The 20297-nt window shown below is 37.7% G+C and overlaps 1 protein-coding gene across 3 annotated transcripts in view; it reads right to left on the bottom strand.

The window, feature by feature from the left end:
- BAZ1A (bromodomain adjacent to zinc finger domain 1A) overlaps nt 1-20297 on the bottom strand; it is a 65326-nt gene that overhangs the window by 28819 nt on the left and 16210 nt on the right. For all 3 annotated transcript variants that reach the window (XM_014249946.2, XM_005520299.3, XM_014249944.2), the window contains exons 4-10: nt 15095-15238; nt 8489-8590; nt 6450-6537; nt 4562-4696; nt 3901-4003; nt 1724-1890; nt 854-949 (exon numbers count right to left, since the gene is read on the bottom strand). In XM_014249946.2, coding sequence (XP_014105421.2) covers nt 854-949; nt 1724-1890; nt 3901-4003; nt 4562-4696; nt 6450-6537; nt 8489-8590; nt 15095-15238 — 835 coding nt within the window. The remainder of the gene's footprint in view (nt 1-853; nt 950-1723; nt 1891-3900; nt 4004-4561; nt 4697-6449; nt 6538-8488; nt 8591-15094; nt 15239-20297) is intronic.

Below are 20297 nucleotides of genomic sequence, written 5' to 3' on the forward strand. Positions count from 1 at the left end.
ATGGCCTTTTCCCTTCCTTCAGCTTTTTTCCCTTTCTACATAGATAAGAGTTTTCACTCCCATCTTCAATGGCCATACAGCTCTCCTTGCGAAAGTGTTCAGCTCTCATATTCCTCACAATCAATGCTTCCACTTGAATTCATTTAAGACTCTCCTTTATTTCCACTTGCCCTGCTTGCACTTGTTATATTTCTGTTTATCTCAAGCTTTCACCCTTGTGTTTCTGACAATTTTTTCCCTTTGGCTATCCCTTGCCAAAATCAATCCCAATAATATATAACACTAGAAAATCTTCTGTTACACACACCCACACCATACTCTTGTGTGAAACCTAAGTTCTTTGAGAAGCAAATTCTTGTTTACTTTCTACAGGTTTCCAGTACCATCATGAAAGATGCTCATTAAACATGATATATATAGTATATATAGTATATTGGTACAGTTTGAATCAAAAGAATGCCACAGAATACAACAAGCCAATGTCTTTTCCAACTTTGCAGCCAAAAATTTAGTTTTTTCATTACTCAAATCTCACATTTCTTCTAAGCGAGCTCATTTTGTATATTTAACAGAAAAATCAGATATACTCATTACCCTCCACTCAGTAATGCCATCACTTTGAACATACTCCATTGTAGACTGAGCACAGCCTCTAATGCTTTTCTGGAGGTTGAAAATGCAGAGGCAGATGATCCCATTAACACTGCCACTGGGAAATATGTATTACACACTGCAGGTGACTCACAGCATCTAGCATTCCAATCAGATCTAGATTTGCCTCTGCATTAGGGAATCTAATCCATCTGGAGACCCTGCAAACTACAATCTTCAGCTATTCCAAATTCAATCATACCTTAAGGTCATCACACTCCATATCTTCTCTAGGCTTACTCCACTGTTTCAGGTATTCCACATATTTTCTTTTTTCTTCACGCAGCTTCTCTCTTTCCTGAAAAAAAAAAGTCAAAATTGTATATAAATATTGTTACATGGCCTTACTGCAATTTCTAAAACTGCACCACTTACTATTCAATCACACTGAAAAGTAAAAAATCACATTTAGTTAGAATGCAGTAATCTATTTATTAATATTTTGTATATAATGATACTGGCAAAAATATTTAAATGAGGTGATACTTTGTTGGATTAGTTGCTACTTTTGTTGGGAGGTGTTTTGGGTTTCTTTTTGATGGAAGTGGCTGAAGTATCAAAAACTAGACAGCATTTATGAAAGTTGCCCCAAAAAAGACCATCAAAAAAAGATAGTGAATGTGGCTGTAGTAAAATATAATGGAATATATAATTTCTTCATATTCAAGTAGACAAAAAGTTATTTAGAAATTTACATCCAAAGAGAATCCACAAAGGAACCCACAACCATTAGATATGCTGTCAACCTGATGCTGAACAGATTCTTCAAAGATAAGACAACCATTAAATTAAATAGTTTTATGCATTATTGGCAAAAAAAACCCTGAGCCCACCACATTTCTTCAGAAGCAAGTTCAAATTCAAAATGAACTTTTTGGTAAGCTAGAATTACAGAGTTAATCAGAAATACAGCCCATCATCAAATCTTGTAACTGCCTATTCTTCTAAAGTGCATTTTTAGGAACTGAAAATGATAAATGGAAAATAACTTGAAACAACAACTAAGAAACAAAGAAACTAGAAAGACGTGATACTGTTCCTATATGAAACACATATACTTCAAAAGAATTACTTTTTCCTTTTCCATTTTGAGTCTCTCTTTCTCTTCCTTCTTTTTCATCCTTTCTTCTTCCACAATCTTCTTTAATTCTTCTCTCTTCTTTTCCTTATCTTCCTTCTCCTTTTTCCTAGCTTCTATAGCATTTGCCTTCTCTTGTTTTAATTTAGCTTTTTCAAAAGCTATAAAGGAAAAAAACGAGTTATTTTTTCTTTTGTAAAATGTTTAACTGATAAATAGACTGATCTTTTTATAATTACTATATGAAAAAGATATTGTTATGAAGACTGAATTGTTTCCACACCAACCAGAAATTCAAACACTTGGAAGTTCTTTACAGAATCAAAGTTTCAAGCCTATGTGTTAGAAATGTTTTACGAGGTTGTCAACAGGTAATAAACTTAAATATATCTGGTTTTATGAGTATACAGAAGGTGATTTCTTGTTTATTGGTTTCTATCAATTGACACATAAAGATGAGAACTGATTCCAACATTTAATTACAGCAACATATTCAGTAATGACTGGTTAATAGAAGCATGTCACAACCAGGTGTGGTACACAACCATGAAATAGCTGTGACAGTAACAACCTTTAAATAATTGATCTTTAAATATTTAGTTATTACTAAATTACTTAAGTCAATACTTTTAAAACCTATGTAGTATGTTTTGTTCAAATTTTACTTCAGTTACACAGTTTAAGCTGAACTTTAAATGATATTAAATGCTACTGCTTGAAGAGATGCAGATTTCTTTGCAGTCATGTGTAGAAGAACAACAGGATATAAATTTCCACTTTCTGTGGACAGACAGTGCCTATCAGCCCATACACAGGCTAACAAATAAAAGGGGGTCTTACTGTTTTAATTGAATAAACAGGAAAGCTAGGATCATAAGCGAATGAAAAGAGAAAAGACCCTTACTCTTACCAAACAGATAGTACTAGCAAGAAAGATTTTTGTTGTATTTTCCTATCACATTCTGAAAAAAGGCTAGATTCCTTCCACAGATAGGTACTGCACATACCAGCAATGTCTCTACCTGGCAAACAAATGCACCAGTGAAGCTCATCCCCTGGGTCTTCAACATACTGAGAAGGTTAATTTTTCAAGGTAGTTTGGTATTTTGCTACCTTTTCACATTGTGAAATGTGCCTTAACTAGTCTTCTAGAAGCTGCAGTTTCTGTCCAAACAGGAGAAGCAGCAGCTTTGATGCTGATCAGCTGTTACCTTGGTCTACGCTGTCATTCCCAATACATGAACAAACAGACGCTTGTTGTGCAAGAATGTGGACACACAAATTTAATGGAACACATGGAATTCTAGTGTCCCCATCTCCCATAAAGGAAAAGCCCAAAACAGCATCAGACAACTTTCCTGTTATTTAAGTAGATATTGGACTAGGTAATTTCTAAATGTCCCTGCCATCTTAAAAAATTCTATGTTCAAGGAAATGGGAGGCTGGAAACAGAAGTTCACTAAAATACTTCCACAGATGAAAACCTTTCCTTAGGAAGGACACGAGTCCTTACAATCCAGAAAAGTATGTCTTTGTCTGACCTTTGTCCTCAAGAACACGTACCAGTTTATCTAATTAAACCCAAACAAAAGGCATAAGGGTCCCCTTACTTCATTTGAAATAAAATTTAAATTGATGAGGAACAGGTCAAAACTAAGCCAAAATAATTAAATCAGTCCAAACTAAAAATCTCTGAAATGATTTGTGCTCTTTTAAACCAAAATAATTCAGAATATATTTCAGTTCTTTTAAATTTTGAGATTGCTGGAAGAGGAAAATGCATAAATGGAAAAACTAATAGATTTGTGTTATACATTCATGCTTTGATATACCTTCCTTCACCTGGTAAAATTAACCCATAACTTCACTATCCAAGCTTCTACAAAAAATTACTTAGGCCTTTATCACAGAGAGAAATCAACATAGTTGGACCACAAGCTTCCCACATTTCCCTAACTGAGTCAGCTAACAAGGGAAAAAAACCCAAAAACCAGGAAACAAGCACAAGTAAGCTAAGTATTGAAAAGGGTACCTAGCCATTGTGGCATGGCAGTACACTCTTAATACATTTTCCCTTTGAAAGGTACAACCCCAAAAATACTCTAATTATGGCCTGCTCTCAAACCTGCAAAAACTGGTTCTACTGGTCATATGAGTAAACTTCAACTTACCTATGGCCTGCACATCATCTTTTTGCTTCTGGAACCTTGCCCTTTCCCTTGATACTTTACTTTTGCTTCCTGGGGTGTTTTGTTTAGGTGTAATATTGTCCTCCTGATAAAGAATTTGGAGGTGGAGAAGAAAAAAAAAAAAAAAAAGAACACAATAACTACAGTGAAATGACCAGCAAAAGATAATCCAGATTTTTCAACTGGTCTCTAGAACACAATGAAGTAGAATAGTGACAAAGAATCTCAGTGTTTAAACATAGGCAAGTGACATACCTGTATCTGAGGGTAAGTGACATAATTTTATCTGAGAGTTCAAATTAAAGCTTTTTAGAAAATGATTTATTAATCCCAGAATGGACAAGTACTCTGTCTGTCATTACACCACACTGAAAAACTAGCTTCTTGATGGGATCCCAGAAATAATGGCAAAAATAAGAAGATAACATAACAAGTACGATCCTTTTTACCAGCTTAACTATAAAGCAATTACTTTAAGAGAAATTACTTTAAGATATGTGGAATATATCCCAATTGCCCTCAAAATAAAAAAAGCACAATGTCAACCCTGTATTTTAAATGATCTGAAAACTCAGACAAATGGAAGAACTTCACAGACTATGCTGATGTGTCTTCATCTGGGACTAAAAACGTCATAACTTACAAGACTTGCAGATGCCCTCTTTGGAGGTCGCCCTCGCCGTCTGCTTGCAGGACTGAAGATAAATGTGGGTGGTTCATCGGGAAAGAAATAGGAGAAGTTTTGTTCTGCTAGATTGTATTTTTCAATTGATGTTGCCTTAGTAAGAAAGATGAAAATAGATATTCATTGTGAAATTCTTACCTTTTTATTAATATGAGCTAATTAAGCTAAATATAAGCTAATTAATCAATCATTAATTCACAAAAGAAGACAGTAAGAGTAACCATATCCACAACTGTTTAACTGAGGATAAGAAATAACACTCTGAAGTAGTGTAAGTGAAGAGTTAATCTACAAAGTGAAGAATGATAATAATGTATGCAGCACACATCTGAAACTAGAATTTGGCTTCAGTTGGTAAGATGTTGTTTCTTTATATGCCTTTTAGCAAACACAGCTAGATAGTGTCTTCCTACCAAGTTACTATAGTGTGTCAAGAATAAATTTTGACAGATAAAAGCAGAAACTTAATTTATCTAAGAATTACATAATTCTGTATTACGCAGGTACTTATTTCTGGAGGGGGAATTTTTCTAAACTGTTGAAGTTTCTTTTCAAGTCTACTTTCTCAACCTGATGACTTCAGGAAATCTGTCCTTACTGGACAATAGAGATGAGGCTACAAAGGAGACATTCTAAATAGGACATGTTCACATAACTCAAATGCAAGGCAATCAGCAAGAGGACAAGAAGACACTCCACAGAAAGCCCAAATAAAGCCAAGATGACAAATACACATAATATAACAATCTTCCTGAGGTTCCAGAAAGCATCTCTAATAGAACACTAGTCCTTAATGTGGTACAGTGAACTGGGTCAAAATGACCACTAACAGGCCCAAGGAATGGGGTGGTTTATCCCTTTCAGCTCTGTTTTCTTGTATTTCCATTTCTTTAGAAGAGACAGACTCTGGAGTTACAAACTTATTTAAAAATTCATTGCCTTTGTTGTTTTCCACAACTTTCAGAGGCAAGACTGTCACTGACTCTCATCTCTTCGAGCCTTCCTGTGCGGAATGAGCAGTTACACAGCTTTATGAGAAAATAACAAACATAATAATAAACCCTGCTACTTTCTAAAAACAAGAAGATAGCGAGGATTTCAGGTCAAGGCTGCAATACACATTGAAGGAGTCCAGGATCTCTTGTGGTAGAGCAAGCAAGGCAAGGGAAATTGCTGCCTTGTGGGAAAAGCTGCTCAAATGCTCAATCACCTTGTGCCCACGAAGATGTCAACTTTAGTCTGAGTTGTACTAAGTATCACCATGTATCTAAGATTACAAAAACTTGCATAGTCAACATCCAAGGCCTTATCAAAAGCCCATTACAGCCACCTAAACTCTGGTACTTGTCTCACTGAAGATCTGGAGACCAAATTCAATCTATTATAAAACATTTTCCAGCTAAAAGCATTGAAATAGAATAATATTGGTTTACTGTACCAACACAAACACTTCATTTTTATTTGACAGCTGCATACCTTGAAGAAGGAAAACAATTCATGTGCTAGACTAATCAAAAGTATATTATGCTTTAACAAATAAACTTTTTCTAGGTAAATGCTCTTTATTTTGAGAACTTTTTAAAACTAGTAGCCAAAGAAAAAATTAAAGAATTATGCTTTATATTCAGGAAAATTACCATCTTGTTTACAAGCAGAAGTTAAAAACCTGGTTTTGAACAAAAAAAGTAGAACCATTGACCTTTTATTTTGGAAAAGTATATTATACTGACAAAAAGCTAAATTTGATATAGTTTTAGAAAGGAGCTCTGAGCAGCTAGTAGAGAAGAGCAAAAAAATTCTAAATAATGTCAATATTCTATCCCATAAATTATTTCTTCTTCCTTACCTTAGTTTTAATTACTCCATCATGTGGTTCACAGTGTTGTTTCAGAAAAAGTTTAAGTCTGTCACGAGAAAAGAGATGTTTCCTCCGGCTGCAGTAGGAAAGAAAGGTAGTATGATTAACTAACATCTTTATTCATGTTTAAGTACAGCCACAAGTATGTGCAAGAATACATGTAATAGACCATATGATTTATCTTTTCCTTTTTTTCTTAATTATAAATAACACCTTTACTATTGTAATTAACAACCATTCTTTGAAACCCCAACTGAATTAAAATTTTCCTTATGAATAAAACCCAAGTAAAAACCATAAACAGTTGGTTTGTGCAATTTTTATTTTGAAGACTGTTATGTCCTCTTTTATAAACACCCATGTTTGTAAGAGATCCTCCAAATACTTCTTGCAATTCCTAAATAAAACCCAAATCTGATTGTTTCAGAAGAGAGAGGGGACAAACAAACAAACAAACAAACAGGGACAGCAGGAAAGCAGCATTCACATATCTCAAGCAGGAAGACAAGCCAAAAAGTGACAAGGTGAATTCACGGACACCTCAGTCTAGATATGCCACTTCTCTCTCCAGGACAGCATGCACTCTACAGGCTCCTGGCATTCCAGGAAACCTGCATTTCTTCGTGGGAAGGAAAAAGCTTCACTACACACGAGCAGCTAACGAAAAAACAAATCCTGATTTGTGCTGGAACTAAATGACTTGTAATCATATAAATTGAAGTTTGTTTACAGCATCCAGTTTATATGAAGCTTTGATGCACAATCTACTCTAAACATGTGTTTTAAGTGAATTTGCAACAAATTTGTTAATTAAGAAGCAAAATATCTACACCCTTCTATTTTATATCAATCTGACTGCCAATGCCTGCTCCAACATTTCAAACCAGCAATGTTACCAGAATGTTCACAATGCCAATAGCTCATTATTAGTATGATTATTATTATTATTAGAGGTCTCAAAGCTTTTTCCTCCTATTCCACCAATCACAGCAGTAGCCAAGGTATCACAGAAGTCACAGTGTTGCAAAATGTGGAATATACAAAAATTTTCTTAAGAAAGGATGTTCTTTGATGTTTGATCTTTGTATACTTTCAAGCCTAATCAACACAAAGGTTTTTTTAGAAAGGAAATTTAATGCATGAAACAGAGGCCTTGGTTGTTAGCTACTGTAAGTGATGTCCAGGTGTTAGAAAAATAAACTATTTGTTGGTAGAACTGCCTTGTTAAGGTCTAGGGCTGGACATGCTTTAGTGGTCTCAGACCTGGGGAGACGTTAACAAAGCTTGGGAAGAAGAATGCCCACTGACAGTGGACACAAAGAATGCAGAATTTAGGGGTCACAAAGGTACCTAGCAGAATTCTCAAGGTAAGGGAACCCAACCAAGCAACTGTACTGAATCAGCTCCAACTGGGTAAAAGGCAATTCTGCAGGGGGAAATCTGTGGCCACCAACTCAGGACCGCTGACACAAGAAACTCAAGACTCAAAAGGAAAAGACTGAGCATGCAGACTAATTACATAAGATGCAGTTATTAATCAATTAACTGAAATAATTAACCAATAGAAAATAGAATACTAATTAGTAAGAGAACTACGTAAACTTGTAGCCAATGAACACTAATTTTTTTGATTGCTAAACATGCTTCATTTATGGAATACCACTGATCACCTAGGCTTGTGCACCTCTGAAATAAATAACTGGTATCCCTCTCGAGTGTGTAATTATTGGCATGTTGCACACTGTGTGCAGCAAATCCAATTTTTGCAAAATCCGATTTTTGCACACAACAGCAGCAGGTCTCATCTGTGCACCAATGAAAGCGGAAACGTGCAAGGAGTTGGTACCTATCTTAATGCTAGCAAAGCTTGGAATCCTTGATACACAGGGCCAGTATTACAGTATTTTGTTCCAGTGTTTTTAATTAACAGCTCCAACGCTGTTTTAAAATGCCATTTTATATCAAAAACATCTTACACAACTCACAGTTACAAAGTACAATTTTAACTTCCACATACTAATTTTTACCTTAGTTGAGATGCTTTAACAATAACAGGTTCATATAAGTGTTTTTTAATAGGTTGGACTTTGTATTTGAACAAAGAAGGATCAATTATGGCTTTCTTCTCCCTAAGGAAAAAAAATTAAAAATTAGAAGTGTACATTCACATATCATCAGCCTCATATTTTACATATTTAATATATTTATATTCCTACACAATGAAACACTTGAAAATACCCAGCTTGTAACTTCCACTGGTACCAAAGGGGGCCTATTAATTTGTACCAACTTTTCTGCTACTATATTTAACTCTGCATTAAAACCAGTTCCTGCAAGGAACAGGAAGAACAATGAGGGATGTTTTCTTAGCACGGAAATGGGAGATAAGAAGGGAAGGAAGACAAGCAATGATACATCCCTATACTTCAGAAATTGTCTCCTTAATACTCTCAGTGCTTATGCTTATGATGGCAACAGAAAGACAAGAAAAGGGAGAAAAAGATGATGAGGAATGAGTCCAAAAGACAGAAATAAATAAAATTAATAAAAAAGTAGCCCTTGATCTACCAATTGCATTGCAAAACAAATAAAAAACACCTAAAATATTTTTCCAAAATAACACTTTACCAACAACATAAAATAACAGAAAGTAACAGAAATCGTAAGGCAACCTATCTGCACTTCAAAATTAACGCTTGTCTAGTTACATGCTTTATCAGCCAAAGCGCACTTCCCTTTTACAGGTATTGCTACAGAGAAGTAGATTCCCCCCTGACCACCCCGGAAAATATTTCTTCAGTTTTAACGTAACATTAACTGTTTTGTTACACCTCTTCCTAGGTGGATAACACCCAGTTCTGGTGTGCTACCAAAATTCACTCCTTTACAAGAAAGAGAAGGGATTTGCCATAGACAATATACTTTAAGAAGAGTAGTGTATTTATGGACAGACTTCATGAACAGAGCTAAACTCGTAAGACTTTATTTAAATGATGTTACATTTTGGCATTACACAACAGAACTAACTTCTCCTGAGGTGACAATTTGTAATCGAGTTGTATTGCTTTATCAGGAAGAATTCAGTCATCATCTTATTTCATCAAGAAGGAAAGTTGAAGAATGTAGATGAACTAGCAGATTTAAAAATACGCATTTCATCATTCTCAGTCCTTCCAGCATTTTCAAAACGCTTTCAGGTGGAGTTTGTGACAAAATAAAACAGTACATCACTTGCTGTTCTTTAGCCTTGTGAAAAACATGCACAAGATGCTAAGAACTGCACTTTGCAATGCTGCTGAAAATAAAATTTGCTATAATTCTTGTTCTTCCCCACTATCTCTGTGAAAGAGAAATACAAGAAATGTTAACATTCCAATGTCTAATAAATACATTAATACAGATTAAATGGAACAGTACCTATTCACAATTAGTGTCATTTCAGATAAGAAAAATTTGCAAAGTTCTCAAGAAAAATAGTTTATAATGACTAAATTATCAGCATAATTAATAATAAATGGACTGACAAAAAAAAAGACAGACTTGCATACAGCAACACATCTACTAGACCTACAGGTAAGTGCTGTGATATGCATGCAGTGTCTTGCAGGATACTGCATGCACATTACAATTGAAGTCTGAAGTTGAGTCACTTAGACCAAACACAGTTTAAGAAATGTATCAGAAAAAAACCCACCCAGCTATTCATATTAGCAAAATAGAGATCAACTGTAATCCAGTACACTGGCAAGATTTTAATATCTCTACCTAAGTCTGTTAAATGAGCTTTCATATTCTGGTCATACCATGATTTGGTCTTCCATGACCATCTTCAGTGTCAAGACAGGAAAGTTAAAGTAATAAAGGCTGTCTCTAGGAATTTCTGGATAGTATGAAAGACAAACTTGCACCTCATCACACACCTCATTGCAATTCCAGTCCTTTAGTCTAGCAAGCTGAAGAGTGACCCAAACAGGTAATGTTCAGACACAAAAGGCATCAGAGTACCAATATTAAACCAAAAGTATACCAACTTATTTATACCTTTTGAATAGATTCTAAGCTTCAATACTCTCTGTAATCAAATTCAGGGCCCAAAGAATAATCAAATTTTCAACTCTATTGTTAATCTTTACTTCTTAGTTTAAGTAAATATTTCTCAGCTTCAGTGGATCATACATAATAGTCCAAACATAACTTCAAAACACAAACACACTACATTTTTTCTGCTTAGTTTCTGAGTTTCCAGTAATTATCCCAAGAAGTAAATATATTCCTGATATCCTCCTCCAAATTTATAGCAAAAATTCTGTTTAGTGCAAAAGAGGAAGAAAAAGGTCACTCAATACACACAGAAAGCTTTAAAAATTATAGAGATTATCTAGCAGCTTTGGCATAAAACTATTATTATTTTTGGTAATATTTTATTTTGTAAAGCATTATATAAAACACACGAGAGTTAGCAAGGGTTGGACTCATTTCACAGCAGAGATCCCTTACAAAACATCTTCACAGCACAGCTTTGACACACAACCAAATCCAGAGGAAAAAACACAGACTATTTTGTAATTTAGTAGGTAAAACCCGCAACTGACTCATCCATATTACACTAGTTTCTACTGCACTCAAGTGAATGTGGCTTGTACTTGTGTCAGAATTTTGCATTTTTAGTAAGGTTATACTGAACCACTGACAGGTAATCTCATCAAGCCTTCAATTACTTCGGCATGGTGACCACATGACCTGAACATAAATTTCTTCTCACACTACTGCTATGCTACATTCTGACAGCATGGTACTAAGAGAGCAATATCAAGTAATTTCTGAGACCTTCGAATCATAGACTTATTAAGGTTGGCAAAGGCCTCTAAGATTGAGGCCAACTACCAACCTGGTTCATCTCCACAACCACTCCACATCTCAACAACCACTGTGCTCATCTCTAAACCACATTTTCAAATGCCACATCCACCTGGCCTTCTGAACACTTTCAGGGATGGCGATTTCATTACATCCCTGGGCAGCCTATTCCAGTGCCTGGTGTTTCAGTGGAGAAATTTTTCCTATTATCCAATAGAAACCTCTCCTGGCACAATTTGAGGCCACTTCCTCTCATCCTGTCACTTGCTACCTGGGAGAAGAGACCAACTTCCACCTCACTACCCTCATTTCAGGTTGTAGGGAGTGCTAAGGTCCCCCGAGCCTCCTTTTCTCCAGGGTATAAACAAACCCTGCTCCCTCAACCTTGTCCTTCTCAATTACCTTGCCCAGGACACCTATCTACACCATCTGGTCTGACTCTTGCCACAGCTACCTGTATCATACTGTATCAACAGAAGCAGAAAAACTGCACCAAAAAATAGTGAGAGTTAGAGGATCCAGAATGCTGTCCTGAAGTGCTAAAAAGACTGCTATCCCACTTTCTCAGAAAAAGGCAGTGGCTTTTCTTCTTCTCTTTGAAATTCTCTTCCTTCTCTTTTATATTTGGGAATGGAAAAAACTCCCTTGAAGAATGCTAGTGAAATAACACAATAATTTATGGTCTTGTCACACTCTAGTGCAAGCCTTACACAGAGGTAACCTGTCAGTAAACTGATCCCCATAGCAAGGCTGCCTCTGCACATCTTTGAAGGTTGCCACTGACAAGCAACTCTGTACTGAGCAATAATAACAACTGCCCATTTGGAATTGCAAATATTTTCTGGAACTTAAATAAAATTTCAACAACAAAACAGAGCAACCTGAAGACCATTAAGAACAACACTCCAGGGACAAGACAACAGCACTTATCAACAAAATCCTGACTTTTAACTTTTTGGTGAAGATTTTAAGGTGTCTTTGATCCAAGCACTTTGGTCTTTCCTTATAACAAGAAGAGAACTACCCATCATCATTGTTCTTGGATTCAAGCAATGGAGAAATGAGAGAGGAAGAAAAGAAGGATAAGAATTAAAAATTAAGAAAGATTCACTATATTGAAGATGTTGTATAGCTTTAATGACAATCTTGACATATCCAGTTCATACTGTTTTCTCCAAATAAAGTTTAAAAACTCATTTGAAGATGGTAAAAGGCCTGTATGGTAAGGATCCACTGACCTTATTTCAAAAAACTGTTACCTCTTATATATCAAAATTTGCAGAAACAATTAGCCCTTGCCCAAAATTAATCTTCCATTTGAACTGAACAAACACCCAAATTTACTGCCATAAACCAGCCAGCAAACCAAGAATATTTTTTTTTAGTATTTCTGATGATGCTTGATGATTCACACCACTCACAGCCCTGGCAAAAGGAATGCCATGAATAATTAAGTTGCAGCTGAATTGTATGCATTTGGCAGCAAAAGCCCCTCAACCTCCAGGCTGCTGCCAAGTGCTAAAGCCAACACAAGAGTTCAACATTACCTTTAAAAGTCTAGCAGTTTAAGGTATGAATACTGCTGTTCCATGTGACCGCTATGCTACAGTACCTGAGGCTCCCAGGACATAGTACAAATGTTTTAAGAATTTAGAAGATTGCTACTTTTTTGCTTTGTAAAGTAGGCCTTAAAAAGCAGTCTGTTTTTCTAAGAGAAAGTAAGAGCATCAAGAGCAAAGTAAGAGCATCACCCCACTTTTACTGCAGAACACAACAGAAAAGGTCAGCAGGAACAGTTGTACAGACTACACAGCTACTTCTGCCCCACACAGACAGGAGTAGGGTCACAGAAAGGCTGGGATCTCTAATGACATCTATTTTCAGTTAAGATTCTCTAGCCTTACAGATTCTTTAGGAAAAATATTTGCAGATGGCCCATCAATCTGTGCTGTGCTCCCCTCCCCCTCCCTCACAAACACCCTGAGCATCTGCTGTACCATTGTTTAACAGCAGTGCAGCTCTGCACAAAGGCTGAGTCTCAAAACCTGGAGATTTGTGTGCAGGCTGAGGCAGAACTGTCCTGCACATATCAACTTGACATTGGTCCCAAGGTGACTAACATCCACACTGTCCACATGCAAGTCTCTCCATAAACAGCAAATACAGTCTCTGAAAGATTAGGGCTGCAAAACAATCTCATTCACTTCACTGTGATTTCTTATTGTTATGAGCAATGGTATAAGGAATCTTATATGCCAGCATACAGAATTCACAACAATGCTTTACTTACAGATAGGTTTTACACATAGAGCAAATAATACCTTTCAAGTCTGCACATACCCAGAATATATCTAGAAAACAACCATTACTACACTCTCACTTTTGTTATATACAGACTTGCTTAAAATTTACAGTACGCATTTTAAAGCCGCAAGAGGTTTGCAATTTAATTTGCAGCATAAATGTTAATTAGACATGTCACAGACTGGTGCTTCAAAAGCCTGTATAGTCTCACAAGAATTCCCCTTCTAAGAGAAAAGAAATTATTTTCCCTCTCTGCACTGTCAAAATAACTAATCAGCTGGGGAGAATCACAGACTGATTGGGAGTGCAAGACTTAGTCTTAGCACCAGCTCTGCATGCACATAAGTGACAGCACTGTAACGGGATCAATCCTACAGTCAGCTCTGTGCACGCTTGCCTAATTCCAAGAATAATCTCCTTTAAAATGCTACATGCCTTTTGGAATACTGGAAATGCATGTATTTTTTTAAATATGTAGGACATCTTCATGAACAACTTAGACACTGCCTTCAAGAGAGAGCAAAGAAATTTAAAAATTATTTATCCCACGTTATTTTTTTAACCAAGTAAGTTGCTCCACCCTAGTTATTCTGGGCAGGTCAGGACATGACTTCATCATGAAGCAATCAACAAGATTAACTTCTGCACCCATGTGACATCTTAAAGTCAATAACAGTTCATGCAAAGCCTGTATATTGCTAGATCCTAGATTAGGGCCCACTTCAAACACTCCTCTTTCATCATCATGCCCATGAAGCACGGCAGTCTTTCTTCTCATTATACTGACTGCTAGGATAGGCTCAATTAATACTCAGTCAAGGGATACTCCAAACTGAACACCACAGTTACAGCCAAGAAGCTCTCCTATTCAATGTTATTAGGCTACTCCAGCCCATTGAAAGTTCTTCAAGACACACGGTTTCACTGCACCTAACATCATGATCAAATCCATCAAACACAATGATACAGTTATATGGACACATGCACAATGAAGAAACCTTGTTATGTTTTTGGTTTTTGGTCACAAACACAAGACTTTTCAGAGAGTTCCAGTAACAGTGTGTCCTCCTGTCATAAAGTAATCTCAACTCTGAGCCCCACGATGGAAGTGAAGTGACATCAGACTGCAGAAATGCAGAACATGCTGCACCCTCTGCTAGAGGAGCACAGATTTCCCAGCACAGGGAACGACCAAGAGCTACACACACCTCTTCCACCATCTCTCTGCAGAAACACTGTCTTTGCAAAGAGATGAACAATGATTATTCTGTAGGTATTCCATTTCTTATAATGCAGTTTTCTGGTGCGTTAGCATAACCGGCACCTCTGAAGGTTCAGCTTGTCACCTTCAGTTGTCTGTACACTCACAATCCATACAGATCAAGTAATTTGTTTCAATCAGACTCTGACACATCTGGCTTTATTCTCATTTCCACCCAGTCAGAATGACATACAGTAAAAGTATCATGTACCCATTTTGTGCAGAGCTATTGTGCGTTTCTGAGTCATCACTGTCGCTGATGACAATTGTGTCCCCATCAGCACTGCTGGTGTGGCCATTCGCCATTCCATTGTGATGGGCTGGAGCTATGACTTCCAAAACCTTACACTGCAACCTGAAAGAAAACACAGACATTTATTAATGTCAGAAGTCCTTCACTAGTACAAGGAGCCTAAAATTGTAGATGTTATTTTAAGAATACACACATACCTGAACATTGTACTGTCTACTAAATAACTAAGAGCCTTGAACTGAAATACTAGGTAAAATATTAATTTTGTAAGTACTATCTAATAAATGGACAAATTCATCTGCTTATACAGTTACCTGCTTCACTTCTCAGGAAAACAAATCAAGCTACTTGTGGTTGAGAGGGTTTTTTTCAGTTCTCATTTAAATAAACTAAAACGTTAATGTGTTACTTTAAAACTAGACAACAAAACTTCTACGTTATTTTCATAGCAGCTGAAGAAAAGCAGAAGATTTTCAGATCCTGAAGTATTTTTACTTTTAAAAGATCATCTTCTACTACAGTCGATGACCTAAATAAACAAGGCTGAAATGATCATTATGCATCTAATCTTAATAATGGCCCATTTATCTGCTGACACATATTAAGGCTCCATCTGGCATGCACACAATTGACAAAACAAGCCTATTCCTTTGCCATCCTGAATGCTAGTTATAAAAGGGAGAATTAACTACATATCAAAAAGTATAATTAATCAACACTTCATGCTGGGTAACTGTACTATGTCTGATTCTTAACCACTAACTTTCACCCCTTTCTAGAATTCCACATTCCAAACAGAATTCCTATTCTTTAGCTTAACATCCAAAAGACTTGTCTGATTCATGAAAATCAGCTGCTATAGTCAACGGACATTGTCACATTCTACCACTAAGTTCAAAGCATGGGGAAAAAGAACACCTAAGAATTTTCTTCTCTGGGCACCAAGTGCTGCCACTTGAAATATGTAAAACGAAGAATACACAAAGTCCTGAACTAGAACCTTGAACTAGTGGTGTCACACTTGTGCTAAAAACAAACAAACAAACCAACCAACCTCACAAAATCCATTACAAACAAATTCTAAAAGTTCTTCTATCTAAACTGAACACTGGCAAAAAGGAAGCAGTGTCAAAATATTTCTTGAACACATCCTTCTGCAACCAGACAGTACTATCCAAAACTTGCACACACTGGGAAAGCTGGGGTTGGGGAAGGGGGGAAGGGGAAAGAAAAGACGGTGGTAGCTGGAGAAAACACAAAAGAATTAAAATAACATAATAACATTAAAATATCCTAGGTAGTATTCTTGTGACATTAACAAGGATCAGTAATGCAGTTAGACCCTGTAGCTTCTCTCTCCAACAGAAAGGGATGCTCCAGCAGGTTATTAAAAAAATATTAAAATAATTTAAAAAGAAAACAAACTACAAAACTATCAACATCCTTATATACTCCTAGAGACAAGAGTATGAGCAATTCTCACAGTATCCATGGGGACACCAGAGCAGCTTGCACACAGAGACAGCCTGAGCCCAGGACTTGCTGGCCACAGGCACACTGCCATTCCAATGCAGCCTATCTCATTTCCAAAGCTGGCTGGTCTGGGACTGGAAGCCAAGTCTTCCCAGACAGCAGACACCAAGCTTACTGTAAAAAATCTAAATAGGCTTTATACAAAGAACAAAAAAGCATCCAAGTGTAGTGGAGGTAGAACTTGGTGACTGTTCACAAAATCAGTCCAAGTCCAACAAGGCTTATTAAGGTCTGGCCCAGCACCAGACTCTGACTCCTCTAAGGAAAGTCTTTTATTAGTAACTTGGTTTTCCAATATTTGGAACATCACTCCTTCATAAAAAATAATATGGAGCCAACTGCATGACAGAACGTATATTCTTAGGCTGGGTTTTTTAAAATCCAACAAATATCATCCTCTAAAAAAAGACTTCTTAGCAGAACTGGTTTTGTTTCCGATTACAATATGTATTTCCTAGCGAGCCCAGTTCAAATTAGGACGCATTTTGATTTCTAAGGGCAAGGCAGCGGAAGCTCCGAGCCGCTCCGGCTGTTACCGCGCTCACCGCTAGAGGGGGCGGCAGCCGCCACAGCCGGCGCGCCGCGCCCCGCGCCGCCCGGAGCGCCCACTGACAAAGAGGCTTCAGCGCGCACACGCCCCAGGCCGTCCTGCTGCACAAAAACACTTCAATACTCCAGCCACCGACGAGCTTTCCAACACTCATTTTACCTGCTCAGCCATCGAGCAGCCCCGTCATTTACGCGGCATCACATCTCTTTCTCTAAGAATGGAAATTACATATTCTATACGCTTGATTCAGTAAGCGGCAAAATCCCCAATACAGCTGCATTCCACCCCCCGCCCCCTTCCCCTTTATTTTTCAGCAGGAAGAATGACTAACAGATTAAGCTATCCCAGAAAGGAAGTGATACTCCATCTTCTATGCCATTCAAATCATTACCAGAAACCTTTGGGGAAGGAATCAAGTGAAACACACATTACCTGGTGCAATGAAAGCACAATCCCGTGCAATTTAATGCTTACTGATAGACAGGAGATTAAAGACTGTGATGCAATCGTTCCTTCTGGCATTATAGAAATAATCTATGAATGATTTTTTTAGCCTTTTTTTAGCCTGTAGGCAAGTCATGGCTAGTAGCACCAATTCCCTGGACTAAGCGGCAAAGACACTGTTTCTAGTGCAAGTGGTCTGCTCTTCTCGATAACCTAACAATTCCTTGAATTCATTCACTACAACTCTTATAAGGCACATAAAACAACATAGCTGAAAGCTGAAGCAAGACATTTAAATTAAGTGTACTACTTGAAATACTTCCTAAAAAAGATACTTCAAGATCTTTACACAGCTTATGTCAAACCATGCTCACTATTCCCCATAAAATAAGATTTGGGGGCAATTCAATCTAAAAAGACAGTGGTATCAATGCACATAAATATGTACCCTAAATATCCCCATCAGTCAGGAAGCACTTTCTTCAAATTACAATAAAGATTGCAGTCACACTGACTGAATCCCAAAGGCTTTCAAAATAAATTGAGAATAGAACCATCAGGAACTTGCACACAACAGTCCCAGCAACGCTAGCTCGAAGAGCACTACCTAAAACAATTTTGCTTACCTATTTCTGCACTACAGGCTGCCATCAACAGTGGCATCTTCTGGCTCATTGAAAGGATGGCCTCATGCTTACAGATCTATTTTTTGTTAGGCTCAGAAACCATGATCTTTGAGGTCTCTTATGTTATGGGAAGGGCTCAAATAAATGCTTAGCCTTATGGTTTTATCTTTATTCTTTTAAAAAAGCAAAACAACAAAGAACAACACAGGAGTCCAAAAGTTTTTAACACAAAGCCAGAGGTGGTATCACAAACATTCATTTTTTTTTTACATATATTTTCTCTCTCAAATGAAAAAGTCCGAGAACTGCCATTGATTTCTGTGAATGTTGGGTAGGGCTGGTCAGCTGAACAAGCAAAAGAACAGAACTAACTACAGCAATCCAAGGGCTAGGGACTGAAGACTGTGGTACGGGACAGTTTCTCAGGAAACCCAACTCAGTCTCCTTATGCAGTAATGACTCTTGGCTGTGCTCAGAAGAGCAGTTTAACACATCTAACAGAAAAGTAAGGTCTGATCAAACCTTGTCACTCCCAGAACTCTAAGGAAGAAACTGGCTCAAGGTATAAAAAAGCAAACTGCACCTGCAGCCTTCAGGCTGCTGTTCCACAAGATGCAGAGATCACTTAACAGCTCCTGTCAAATGGGGAGATCTTCCTTTGCCACTCCTCTTTCCAGCCACATACATGATGCTTGCTCTTTGCAGCTCTGGCAATCAGTTTCATTTATTGATTGTCATGAAACTGAATTCAACTGCCTGACAAAACAGCTAAACGAAAGAATATACATTAAAAAAAATCCCCAAACCCAAAAATCCCTAACCCAATGTCAAGCACTGGGTAAACCTGAGTCATGATCACCTACTTTAAGCAGATCACTGAAGGATCATATAAGAACTAGGGCACATGTAACAGACAAATGCTGACCACAGATAAAGCAGAGGAGGATGGAGAGCTGTCTGTCTACTTGAGAGGTGGGGAAAGAGGGGCTGCCATTGAAGCAGAGGTAAGAAAGTTTTTGATTGCCTCAGCCTTCTACTCATCCATTGTTATTCCAGCCGTTTATCAGGGGGTTACACCCTCTTTGATCTTTCTTTTCTGGTTAACACATATGTTAAAGCCCTTCCTGTTACTCCTTGCACCTGTTGCAAAATTAAATTCCACCTTTGCCTTACTCTTCCCAGGTCACCTGTCAGCCCTACAACTGTCTAGATATTTGCTTCTTTCCTTTAGTTTGACCATCAGCCAGGCTGCTGTGCTACTTTTCCAGGAGATGTCAGGGTGGTTGAAGTCCCCAAGGACAAGAGCCTATGAGTGCAATGGCTCCTGTAGCTGAAGCAACATGGCTTTGTCAATAGGTTCCCCTTGATCAGGGAGCCTGTAGTAGTCACCAACCACTTGTTTCCTTTTGTTGCCTCAGTGTCTGATTTTTACCCACAGGCTTTTGACCTGCTCGTGGCTGTTCTTCAGAGACAACTCTTCACACTCAATTAACCTCTTGATGTAGGGGGCAACTCCTCTGCCTCTCTTCCTCCCATCTCTTCTGAGCAGCCTGTAGCCATGGATGGTCACAGTCCAGTCATGGGATTTGTCCCACCACATTTCAGTAATGCCAACAAGGTCATAGCTTTCTAGCAGCAAAGTGGTTTCCAGCTCCTGTTCAGTGCTCATGCTGTGTGCTTTGATGCGAAGACACCCTTAGCTGGGCTGTCAGCTGTGTCACCGTCCTAGAGAAACATACCCCTCAGTTCCTTGGAGATAATTTTCTGGTCTTTCCCTTTTGGCTTTTAATACCTTAGGAGTCCTTGGCTCATCTCCGTAAGACTGTGTGCTCCAACGTGGCTCGCATATTTCAGAGTCAGTATAACAGAGGCACTTCTGCTGGGCTACTGATTTCACCCCCAACACTGGCTGCACCCAGGCTCATCTCTGCCAAAATGGGTTTTATCCCCTTCCTCCTTCAAACCTGATTTTAAGCCTTCTCAATCCAACTCATGGACTTTTAGACAG

Source organism: Pseudopodoces humilis, chromosome 7 (genome assembly GCF_049639895.1).
Source record: "Pseudopodoces humilis isolate 2021_Gansu_Grassland_sample_001 chromosome 7, ASM4963989v1, whole genome shotgun sequence".
NCBI lineage: Eukaryota > Metazoa > Chordata > Aves > Passeriformes > Paridae > Pseudopodoces > Pseudopodoces humilis.